The sequence below is a fragment of the Microcaecilia unicolor genome, chromosome 1 (assembly GCF_901765095.1).
Source record: "Microcaecilia unicolor chromosome 1, aMicUni1.1, whole genome shotgun sequence".
NCBI classification, from domain to species: domain Eukaryota; kingdom Metazoa; phylum Chordata; class Amphibia; order Gymnophiona; family Siphonopidae; genus Microcaecilia; species Microcaecilia unicolor.
The window spans coordinates 1,454,360-1,466,331 of record NC_044031.1 but is presented as its reverse complement, the minus strand read 5'-3'; the positions used below and the strand labels follow the sequence as shown (position 1 = coordinate 1,466,331).

Genomic DNA, 11,972 nt, shown 5'->3' with positions numbered 1-11,972 from the left:
AATACTATGGACGTCTTTTTTTTGGGGGGTCCATTTTCGAACAAAAAACGTCCAAATGCAATACATCCAAAACAGAGGATGAGTGGCTTAAGGGTTAGTGAAGCGGGCTTTGATCCTGGCAACATGGGTTCAATTCCCACTGCTGCTCCTTGTGACTTTGGGCAAGTCAAATGCACAAAGGGCATTTTTGGATATGACATCTAAGTATGAATTTGAACAGGAAGGTCATTTTCTACAAAAAAAAATGTCTATCTTTTCCTTTTGAAAATGCTGTGTGGAAAAATGTTTTGTGATTCGGATGTTTTATATTTTGGTACATTTTTAAACAAAAAAACGTCCAAATGCAAAATATACAAAATACAGAAGAAAATCCACAATACAGTGAAACCATTCACATGTTCTAAGTGTGGTAAAAGCTTTGGGTGTAATGTAAATCTCAAAGTGCATCAGAAAGTCCACACGGGAGAGAAACCATTTACATGTCCTGAGTGTGGTGAAAGCTTTGTTTGTAAAGAAAGCCTCACAGGGCATCAGAGAATCCACACATAGGAAAAAAAACAATTTACATGCATTGAGGAGGTAAAAGCTTCAGTTGCATTGGGACAGGTAATTAGGGAATGTACACTCTTGCTTTGAAGTATGGAAAAATAGTACTCTGGTATTTAGATATATGTAATGAGACCTCCTTTTTATCTATAGATCTGAATTCAAAGCTCAAATCTACTGATAAACAATAGATACAAGGCTCAGATGTTATAAAAAAGAATAGAAAGCTTGGCATCAGGTAGAATAGTGGAAAAGTGACATCCCAGGAAAGCAATAGGGCATCCTTGGGGGCACTGCAGTGGACTTTATAAAATGCCCCCAGGTACACATCTCACCATTGCTCCCCTACCTTGTCTGCTGAGCCTCCCAAAACCCACTACCCCCAACTGTACACCATTACCATAGCCCTCACGGGTGAAGGGAGCACCAATATGTGGGTACAGTGGGTTTTTGGTGGATTTTGGAGGGCTCACAGTTTCTACCACAAGTGTAACAGGTAGGGGGAGGTAGGAGCCTGGGTCTACCTGTCTGCAATGCGCTGGACCCACCACTAGACTACTCCAGGGACCTGCATGCTATTCCAATGGACCTGAGTATAACATCTGAGGCTGGAATAGAGGCTGGCAAGTAATATTTTTAATCACATTTTTTGTGGGGTGGGAGGGGGTTAGTGACCACTGGGAGAGTAAGGGGAGGTGATCCCTGATTCCCTCCAGTGGTCAACTGATCATTTGGGGCACCTCTTGTGTGGAGTAGAGGAGTAGCCTAGTGGTTATGGGGAAGTGGGTTCAATTCCCACTACAGCTGTTTGTTTTAAAAACGGGTCTTGCTCAAAAGCGCCCACCTTGAAAATGTCCCTGACACACCCCCTTGAGATCTAGACTTCAGAGAAAAACCTCTAAAAGGAGGTTTTGAAAATACTGATTTGGATGTTTTTGTGAGATAAACGTCCAAATGCAGACTTATGTCACTTTTTGGACGTTTTTCTCTTTTGAAAATGAGCCCCATAGTAACATAGAGGGGCATTTTCAATAGAACATCTAAATCTGAATTTGGACGTTTTACACAAAACGTCCAAATTCTGAACAGAAAAGAAGGTCATTTTCAAAAAAGATAGACGTCTATCTTTTGTTTTCGAAAATACCATGGACGTTATGTGATGTGGACATTTTGTGATTTGGATGGTTTTTTTTGTGTGTGGGGGGGGGGGGGTCATTTTTTAAAATGAGCCTGTGAGCTGACATTGCTGCCCCAGGAGACATGGATGCAGAGGCAACCAAGGTTACCCAATGCAAGGCAGCTGCGATGCAAGGATTTGATATTCCGGTAATATCATTGTGTGCACACAATTTTATTCCAGTAAGGAAGTCTCAGATCTGAGTACATCTACTGTGAAATACTTACCTGAGGGAAGTCTGGGTGTTCCGGAGCATGTTGGGGTTTGTAAAAAAAATTAAGATTTGGGGAATAAAGAGTCTGTTCCCTATGGGACAGAATTTGAACGACATTAAGGGAAGAAGTAGCTTTTTGTACTTATCTGATGCTGTAGTCCTGGAAAATGCTGGAATTTTAGTAGTGAAAGTGTTAAATTAGCAAAGTAACAATTGAGTTTGTGTACATTTTTGGGATGTTTTGTGTTATTGCAGAACTTGGGTTGGGGTGTTGATAACTTTAATTGTACATTTGAACACCTTCCTGCTTATTTTCGAAGAAGTAGGGCGCCCATCTTCCGACACAAATCGGGAGATGGGCATCCTTCTCCTAAGGCCGCCCAAATCAGCATAATCGAAAGCCGATTTTGGGCGTCCTCAACTGCTTTCTGTCACGGGGACGACCAAAGTTCGGTAAGGGAAGGGCTTTTTCCATTCAGTTTGTGGGACCAGTGCACTACGAATGCTGGCTCCTCCCATGACCAAATGGCTTGGATTTGGTCGTTTCTGAAATGGGCGTCTTCGCTTTCCATTATCGCCGAAAACCGTGGATGACCATCTCTAAGGTCGACCTAAATTTCATGATTTGGGTGTCCCCGACTGTACTATCGAAACAAAAGATGGACGTCCATCTTGTTTCGATAATACGGGTTGCCCCTCTCCTTTACTGGGCCGTCCTTAGAGATGGGCGCCCCCGTTCGATTATCCCCCTCCTTATTGCCTTTGTAATTTGTTGCAAAGTATTTAACACCTGGTACTATTTCTTTTTAATATCATCAAACTTTAACAATTTGTACCAACTTAAAGAAACATCTCCAAGTGTTTCCATTTATTTAATATTTAATAAAATATTTAAAGCTTTTCTTGTCAAATGCCTTGGTTGTGTGGAGTATCCAACTATGTATTTATTTATTGTAATTCTCCACTCCACCACTAGGGGGTTTACATAGTCCACGTATTAACAAAGGTGGAAAGCAAGGTTGCCAACTGGGAAAAATTTTTTCCCAGCCCAAAACCAGCCGTAAACCCACCCAAAAACCGCCTGCAGCCAACCCCCGTCTCCCGTGTCACAGAACCCCGCCCCCCGCGTCACCTAACCCCGCCTCCCGCGTCACTAACCCCCCTCCCGCATCACTAGCCCCACCCCTGATATCACCCCTGACATCAACCCCGCCCCTGAAAGGCTTCTATTGGACCAAATTGGACCAATAGAAGCCCTGGCAGCAGGAAAACCGGCCAATCGGCGGCTGCGAAAACCCACCCAATCCCGCACCGCGGCCGCTCGAAAACCCGCCCAAATCCCCACAACCCACGTGATTAGAAAATTCCCCACAGCCATTTCCGAAAAGCCGCCCAATTCGGCGGCTTAACCGCAACCCTGGCAAGTTTGGTGGAAAGAAGAGCAAATGACAGCCAGCGTGGTTAAAAGGGGAAGTGAAAGAGGTTATTAGAGCCAAAAAAGAATGGGAAAAGGCTCTGAATGAAGAAAATAAGAAGTAACATAAGCAGTGTCAAGCTAGATGCAAAGCACTGATAAAGAAAGCTAAAAGAGAATATGAAGAAAAACTTCCTGTGGAGACAAAAACTCATAGTAACACATTTTTCAGGTACATCAGAAACAGAAAGCCTGTGAGGGAATCTGTGGGGCGCTCAGGGAGGACAAGGCCATAGCGGAGAGATTGAATGAATTCTTTGCTTTGGTCTTTACGGAAGAAGATGTAAGTGATCTGCCAGTACCAGAAACGAGTTTCAAGGGTGGTAATAGCGGTTAGCGTATTTGGGTTTAAAACGGGCTTGGACAAGTTCCTGGAGGAAAAGTCCATAGTCTGTTATTGAGATAGACATGGGGGAAGCCACTGCTTGCTCTGGGATTGGTAGCATGAAATGTTGCTACTAACTGGGTTTCTGCCAGGTACTTGTGACCTGGTTTGACCACTGTTGGAAACAGGATACGGGGCAGGATGGACCAATGCTATGACCCAGTATGGCTATTCTTATGTTCTTATGAGTGCGGGTCCTGTATATCTCAGTGGAGGAGGGGAAGATATCGTGTACTGGAACTTAGTGAGTAAAATGTTGCAATAATACTGTTGGATTCTTGGTCCAATAACAATTTAATCATGACTGAGTCACAAAAAGGTGCCCTAAATGACCAGAGGATCATTGAAGGTGACCCTCAGGGGGAGGAATGCTGGCTTTGGCCTAACCCCTGGTAAGCCTTTCCTTGGCTGAGAGGTGCCCAGCTCTACCACCGGCTGCCTTCCAGGTGCTGTGGAGGACTTGCAGCTCATCTGCATATCCTCATAGCCTTCTCCGGGGTGACACCCAGGTCCACTCCGATCCACCCAGGGCCTCCGCTCTAGGTGCCCAGCACTCCCACCAGGTGCTATGGAGGACTTGCAGCCCTTCTGCATTTCCTCACAGCTGTATCCGGGGTGACTCCAGTTCCACCCCGATCTTCCCAGGGCCTTCGCTCCAAGTGCACAGAGTTTCCAGGTGCTTTTTGGCTAGGATCAGGCAACCCTCAGGGGGAGGAATGCTGGCTTCGGCCTAACCCCTGGTAAGCCTTGCCTCAGCTGAGAGGTGCCCAGCTCTACCACCGGCTGCCTTCCAGGTGCTGTGGAGGACTTGCAGCTCATCTGCATATCCTCACAGCCTTGTCCGGGGTGACTCTCAGGTCCACCCCGATCCTCCCAGGGCCCTCGAGCATTTTCTCTATACATTTTATATTTTCTCCCAGTTACTACTTATGGCTCCAGTACACTTTCTCTTCTTGGTACCGTCCCTTCCTAGTCTGTTTTTCCATCTGAAACCACTGTACGCTGCAGGAACACATTGTCCACCCTCTGCTTTCATCATGTCACCATCGCTTTTGTCCTCTTCCTTCTCAACCTTCAACATTTCCTTTCTTTCATTCAACCATCTCCATTCTATCTGAGTACATCTCGCCTTCGTTGCTGTTGTCATGCCTCTCCTACTCTTCTCTGTACTCTCTTGCTCCTTCTCCCGTTCTCCACTGGGGAAATCAATCCCAATCCTGGTTCTCCACATCAACTCTCATTATATTCGTGCAGGGAAAATCCACTGCTTATTTCTGGGATAAGCAGCATAAAATGTATTGAACTTTTTGGGGATCTTGCCAGGTATTCGTGACCTGGATTGGCCACTGTTGGAAACAGGATGCTGGGCTTGATGGATCTTTGGTCTGTTCCAGTGTGGAAATACTTATGTACTTTTGGTTTCCTATATACCAGCTCGGACTCTTAGGTCCTGTTCTCAGAACCTGTTGACTGTCGCTTCGCCCTGGGAACTACCTCTACCGACTATTAGATGTCGCTTGTTTATGGTCTCTAGACCTATGCTCTGGAACAGTTTACCGATGAATAATTGGCAGGAACTGACTGTGCCCTTTTAAGAAACAACTGAAGACTTTTTTCTCTTCAGTGGCTTTTGATTCCTGACTTGAGAGCTTGCTTCGCCTCCTCTGTTTCACTGTGTCCAGGAGTGACTTATTGGGGACCTCCAAGATCTGCTGGATTTATTGTGTACATATCTGAGTGTTTGCTGTGGTTCTTTGTTTCCTTACTCCTTTACTGTTCACTCCAGCATTCTTTTCTTATTTTATAATATTTTAATGTTGTAATCCGCCTAGATTTTGCTTGAGCGGTCTATCAAATTTTAATAAACTTGGGTATTAGTGCTTCTTATAGCCATCCTACCAATCAAACTGAGCTTCGCAACTCCTGCTCTGCTCCTCACACCCTGAATCAGGAAACAGCCCCCCCCCCCCCCCGCATTCAATACAAGATCAGTTCTCCTTTTTATTTATTTAACAAAGTCCATATGGCCTATGCTAAAGTACACAACTCAAACCAAAAACAATTAACCATGAAATCACTTCTCCTCACCCTCCCACTCGCCTTTTAATTTAATTTTCGCATTTATGATCCACTTAACCATCAAAGTTCAAAGAGGAGAACAATCACACTTTACATGCAGGTTCTATCTTTGTCCCTAGAGGGCTCATAATCTCAGATTTTGTACCTGAGGCTATGGAGGGTTAAGTGATTTGCCCAAGGTCATAAGGAGTGACAGTGGGAATTGAACCCAGTACACTGGGATCAAAGCCCACTGCACTTACCATTATGCCACTCCTCACTCAACCAAAAGCTAGTTTGTCCCATCTGTGAGCAACCCAACGCCAATGCTCCTTCCAAATTCCCCCGTACACATTGAGAAGACAGCTTCCTCTTCCAACCCAGAGTTAAGGAAGATGGGAGGATGGAGTAAAGTTGGAGAGAGGACACGGTATTATGTTAGTCTAGTAGAGAATGTCTTCAAAGCTGAGCATCAGGAACTGAAGAAGGGCAGGTGGCAGGGGAAGTTTAGGCAGGACCAAGTGAAGCCGCCCTTCCAGATAATTCCTAATAGCACATCGGGTGAGGTGTTGCAGGGACCGAGGCTTCTGGGACAAGCAGAAGAGAGACTGGTAAAAATCCAAGTGTTTCTGCAAAAAGGGAAGACAAGAGAAGAAAAGGATGATGGGTGAGAAAAGAGAAAGTTAAAAAGAGAATAAGATGTAGATAAGAACACTGAGGCCCATTGAGTCTGTCCTAGTTCATTCTCACTGCAGTTAACCTCTGGATCCCTCCTGGCTTCTTTGCAACCAGGGATAATCTGTACTTATCCTAGGTTTTCTTGAATTATGTTACTGTTTTTGTCTTCAACACAAGCTCTGTATGGCCATCCCATGGACCCATCACTCCTTCAGTGAAGAAATATTTTCATTCTGCCCCTCGGACTCTTAGGTCATGTTCATTAGCCATCACCCTGAGAAAGAGGTTTCCTTTTGCACTAATACTTTTAGGGTATGTGAATGTCTATCACTCTACTGACTCTCTTCCTTTTAAAGTGCAATTATTTAGGTCCTTATGTATCATTTTGTTGGCAGACCCTGTACCATTGGAATAGCACTTCCCTGGACTTCATCTACACTAGTCTATATGGAAAATACAGGGAGACTCCATGGAGACAGAAGTGATGTGTCCACAATACAGATTCCATGCAGACAGCTGTGATGAGCATGTAATACCATTGCGGTCCGATTCTGATTGCTACTCACCTGAACAATTTCTGGGGAAACAGCATCTACCCAGCTGTCACTGACACGAACACGATCATACGAGTTGATTAAGGCTTCGATTGTCCGGGGTGATGAGCTGCAGTACTTCAGCACCTGGGAGGAGAAGATCAGAGCAGGTGACACTTCCATCATGTGACCTGAGCTTCGACTTAAGCATGAAGATGTTAACCTAATCGTTGATCTAGCAGCGACAGTCATTTCTTTGTATATCTAAGTGTCTCCTTGGGTTGTGGGGAAAGATACAGTCACTTCTAGCGCCTCCTTGTGGCTGATCTGTACACCAGAATACTCTTGCTGTACTCTCCACTGCTGTGGCCTGAAACCATCCTCAACAATGATCTGAGAGAATTCTTGTCTTTTTTTTATTAACGCAACATAAATGATCAATCCCATACTGAGTATTGTCTGAATATGTCCCAATGTGTGTCTGTTGTATGTGTGTTTATTTTTATTAGCTCAATATGAATGATGACTTGTACTGAGTATTGTCTGAATACATTCCAGAGTGTGTCTATTGTATGTGTGTGGCACAGTGGCGTAGCCACAGGTGGGCCTGGGTGGGCAGGGGCCCACCCACTTAGGGCTCAGGCCCATCCAACAGTAGCACATGGTAATGAAAATGCTGCTCTCCACAATACTGACACCTTCTCATGCTCACTTTTCAGCGCATGCCTGCTGCAGACTACCAAGGTGGAGACTGGAGAGAAGCATTTTCCCACCAGCTGAGATATTTTTTTGATGTGGGAGTGGGGGAGAGAACATTTGGTGCCCACCCACTTCTTGCCTAGGCCCACCCAAAATCTGCTGTCTGGCTACGCCCCTGGTGTGGCAACATTGACATAATGGGTACTTTCAATTACCCCAATATTGACTGGTTACATGCAACATCAGGAGTGCTAGGGAGGTAAAATTGCTAGGCATAATAAATGACCGCTTCTTGGAGCCACTGGTATTGGGTCTCCTGGATACAGTGATCATAACATGATCAAACCTGACTGAATAACTGGAGTGTAGTCGCTAGGGAAATCTACAGTAGCAGCTTTCAATTTTTGAAAGGGTAGGACTTTAAATCAAAAATGGACATTGTTGAAAAATCTAAATACGGGTAATAATTTTGCTCCTAAAATTGAGCAAAGAGATGCTACGATAGAGTTTCTTAATATTAAACAACTTGAGCCTCAACTACCCTGGGACAACCCCATACGGTCCTTCTCATCAGCTCGATGACAAACCAAAAAAAACCCAACTCCTTTTTCTAGGAGAAAAAAACAGTACAAAAAAACAGCTACCAATGTTAAACTCTAAAATCTAGCACTAATTTTACTCAATTTTAATCGAAAAATTGATGCCAAAACAGTATACATCACTGAAGAACTTATCAACATGCTTTTTTGTCTTCAATACTTAACCGGAAAAAAAACCCAGACCTTCCCAATGGCAGAGCAGAAGTCCACTTATTAATAAAGGTGGAAAGAAGAGCAACATCAGCCATCATGGTTAAAGGGAGAAGTGAAAGAGACTATTAGAACCAAAAGAACATCTTTCAGATCCAAATGAAAAAATCTAGAAGCAATATGAGCCCTGGAAAGTTAGATGCAAAGCATTAATAAAGAAAGCCAAAAGAGAATATGAAGAGAAACTTGCCTAAGAGGCAAAAACTCATAGTAACAACTTTTTTCAGGTACATCAGAAGCAGAAAGACTGTGAGGGAATCTATGGGACCCGTTAGATCATGAAGGAGTAAATGGATCACTCAGGGAGGACGGGGCCATAGTAGAGGAGATTGAATGCTTTGCTTCGGTCTTTATGGAAGAAGATTTAAGAGATCTACCTGTGCCAGAGACGGTTTTCAAGGGCGATGATGCGGAAGAACTGAAAGAATTCTAGGTGAAACTGGAAGATGTACTTAGCCAAATCAACAAACTAAAATCACCTGGACCAGATGGTAGACACCCCACAGTACTGAAAGAATTCAAATATGAATGCAGATCTGCTCTTACTTATCTGTAACCTGTCATTAAAATTGTCCATAGTATCTGAAGATTGAAGGGTGGCCAACATAACACCTATTTTTAAAAAGTGATCCAGGGGTGATCCAGTAAATTACAGACCGGTAAGCCTGATGTCAGTGCTGGGAAAAATAGTGAAAACTATTATAAAGAATGAAATCACTGAACACATAGACAAACATGGTTTAACAGGACAGAGTCAGCATGGGTTCAGCCAAGGGAAATCTTGCTTTACCAGTTTGCTTCATTTCTTTGAAGCTGTGAATAAACATGTGGATAAAGGTGAGCCAGTTGATGTAGTGTATCTAGATTTTCAGAAAGCTTTTGACAAAGTGCCTCATGAGAGACTCCTGAGAAAATTAAAGTCATGGGATAGGAGGCAATGTTCTTCTGTGGATTAGGAATTGGTTATTGGACAGAAAACAAAGGGTAGGGTTAAATAGTTATTTCTCTCAATGGAGGAGGGTGAATAGTGGAGTGCCCTAGGGATCTATACTGGGACCAGTGCTATTTAATATACTTATTATTGACCTGGTAATGGGAATGATGAGTGAGATGTTCAAATTTGTTACACTGCATGTCAACTGTGAAAAATTGCAGGAAGACCTTAGAAAGTTGGAAGACTCGGCTTCAAAATGGCAGATGAGATTTAATGTGGACAAATGCAAGATGATGCACATTGGGAAGAAAAATCCAAATCATAGTTACTTGATGCTAGGGTCCATTTTGGGAGTCAGCACCCAAGAAAAAGATCTAGGTGTTGATGTAGATAATACGCTGAAATCTTCTGCTCAGCGTGTGACTGTGGCCAAAAAAGCAAACAGGATGCTAGGAATTATTAAGAAAAGAATGATGAATAATACTTAATAATACTCCTAAGATGGCCGCCGTAGGGAGATTCACGGTTTAGCTAACTCCGCGGATCTACTACAAGAATCGACTCTAATTGGCCATAATTCAACCCGCTTTTCATTGTGATCTCATCGAGAAGTTCTCCTTCAGAAGCGACTGATTGTACACTGCTCTCATCCGATTGTCCTGTAAAAGAACTTTGTGAAATCCTTATCGAGCCTTTAACGAGTGCCTTGATCTCAACCACGCTGCTTAGTGGCCCACCCGACGGTTACCTGACTCCACTCCCTCCGACATAGACAAGATTCTCTAGTGCCCACTTTTTCGCCAATTTTAACTATCGACGTAACTCACTTGATCCGAATGTTATTCAACAGTTGGATCCAGCTTATGGCTATAATAAATTCCCGACCCACCTCAGGCTCCTTTGCTGATTTGTTGGTGCTGAAAGTTGGCGGGAAGTGCCAGTTAATAAGAAACGGAGGGGCAGACGAGACGGGAGAGAGCAGCCGCGTGCGGAGAAGCTGGGAATCGGTTCCAGCTTTTGGGCTATAATAAATTCCCGACCTATCTCAGGCTCCTTTGCTGATTTGTCGGTGCTGAAAGTTGACAGGACGTGCCGGTTAACGAGAAATGGAGGGGCAGACGAGAGGGGAGAGAGCAGCCGTGTGCGGAGAAGCTGGAATTGGCGATTGACAAACGGTACTTCCAGACAATAACCCCAGACAATCAAGAAATGTATTAAGTTATGTCCAATAAAAAAGGTATCATCTTATTTTCTTTTCCATGTTTTATTTTGTTTGATTTCTATTGATAACAATGATGAACTAAAAAAAACTCAAAACACAAACCAGGAAACTTGAAAGAGCATGGAGAAAGCTAAAGGATGAGTACTCACTCAACGCTTGGAAACATACATAAAAAATATAAATATGCAATAAGACAATCCAAAAGATCTTATTATAAATCCAAAATAGGTCGTGAACAAGCTCTTAGACACCACTCCAATTATCGCCAACAATTCAGACACGCCATCTGCAGACAGTCTCGCTAAATACTTCTGTGACAAAATAATAAAATTACGCAATACACTTCCTCAGCATGACAATGACATTGAAAATTTCATTAATAATCTGGACTCAAAATCTGGCAAATGCCCAGCTGACCGTAGTTGGTTAAAATTTCCCCCTCTCGCCATCGACTCAGTAACTCTAGCTCTTCTCAGATTCTCCAACAAACACTGCAAATTGGACACCTGCCCCAGCTACCTTCTCAAATTTGCTCCCAAACACTTCTTAGAAGACCTCTCATCGTACTTAAAACTACATGCTCCAACAAGGTTATTTTCCTGAAGAATATGGCAACAATCTACTCACCCCTATACCAAAGGACGCAAAGAAAAAAATGACATCACCAATTATCGCCCAGTTGCATCTATCCCACTTATAGTTAAACTGATGGAGAGCTTGGTGAGCAAACAGCTCACTGACTATTTGGACAAATTCTCTTTACTACATGAATCTCAATCTGGTTTCCGCCCTTCCCACAGTACCAAAACTGTGCTGGTCACTCTACTGGCCAAATTCAAGAGTGAAATAGCCTTAGGTAATAGCATACTCCTTCTCCAATTTGACATGTCAAGTGCATTCAATATGCATAGTATACTTCTTTGATTTCTAGATCATTTTGGAATTGGTGGAAATGTACTTGATTGGTTCAAAGGCTTTCTGACCACCAGGTCATACCAAGTTAAATCTAATACATATATATCATCAACATGGAAATCAGACTGCGGAGTTCCTCAAGGTTCACCTCTATCACCAATACTCTTCAACATATTAATGATCCCATTGGTCAAGTCCCTATCAAATCAAGGTCTCCAAAAGTTCATCTATGCTGATGATGTTACAGTCTGCATCCCTTTTAGACATGATTTATCAGAAATCTTCAACGATATCAAGAGTGGATTAAACATCATGCACTCATGGGCAA

The 11,972-nt window shown here is 43.3% G+C and overlaps 1 protein-coding gene across 2 annotated transcripts in view; it reads right to left on the bottom strand.

Annotated features, from left to right (window-relative positions):
- Window positions 1-6,051: 6,051 nt before the first annotated feature.
- LOC115461829 (ankyrin repeat and SOCS box protein 10-like) overlaps window positions 6,052-11,972 on the bottom strand; it is a 37,543-nt gene continuing 31,622 nt past the window's right edge. For both annotated transcript variants that reach the window (XM_030191890.1, XM_030191896.1), the window contains exons 4-5: window positions 7,099-7,212; window positions 6,052-6,483 (exon numbers count right to left, since the gene is read on the bottom strand). In XM_030191890.1, coding sequence (XP_030047750.1) covers window positions 6,298-6,483; window positions 7,099-7,212 — 300 coding nt within the window. In that variant the 3' untranslated portion in view covers window positions 6,052-6,297. The remainder of the gene's footprint in view (window positions 6,484-7,098; window positions 7,213-11,972) is intronic.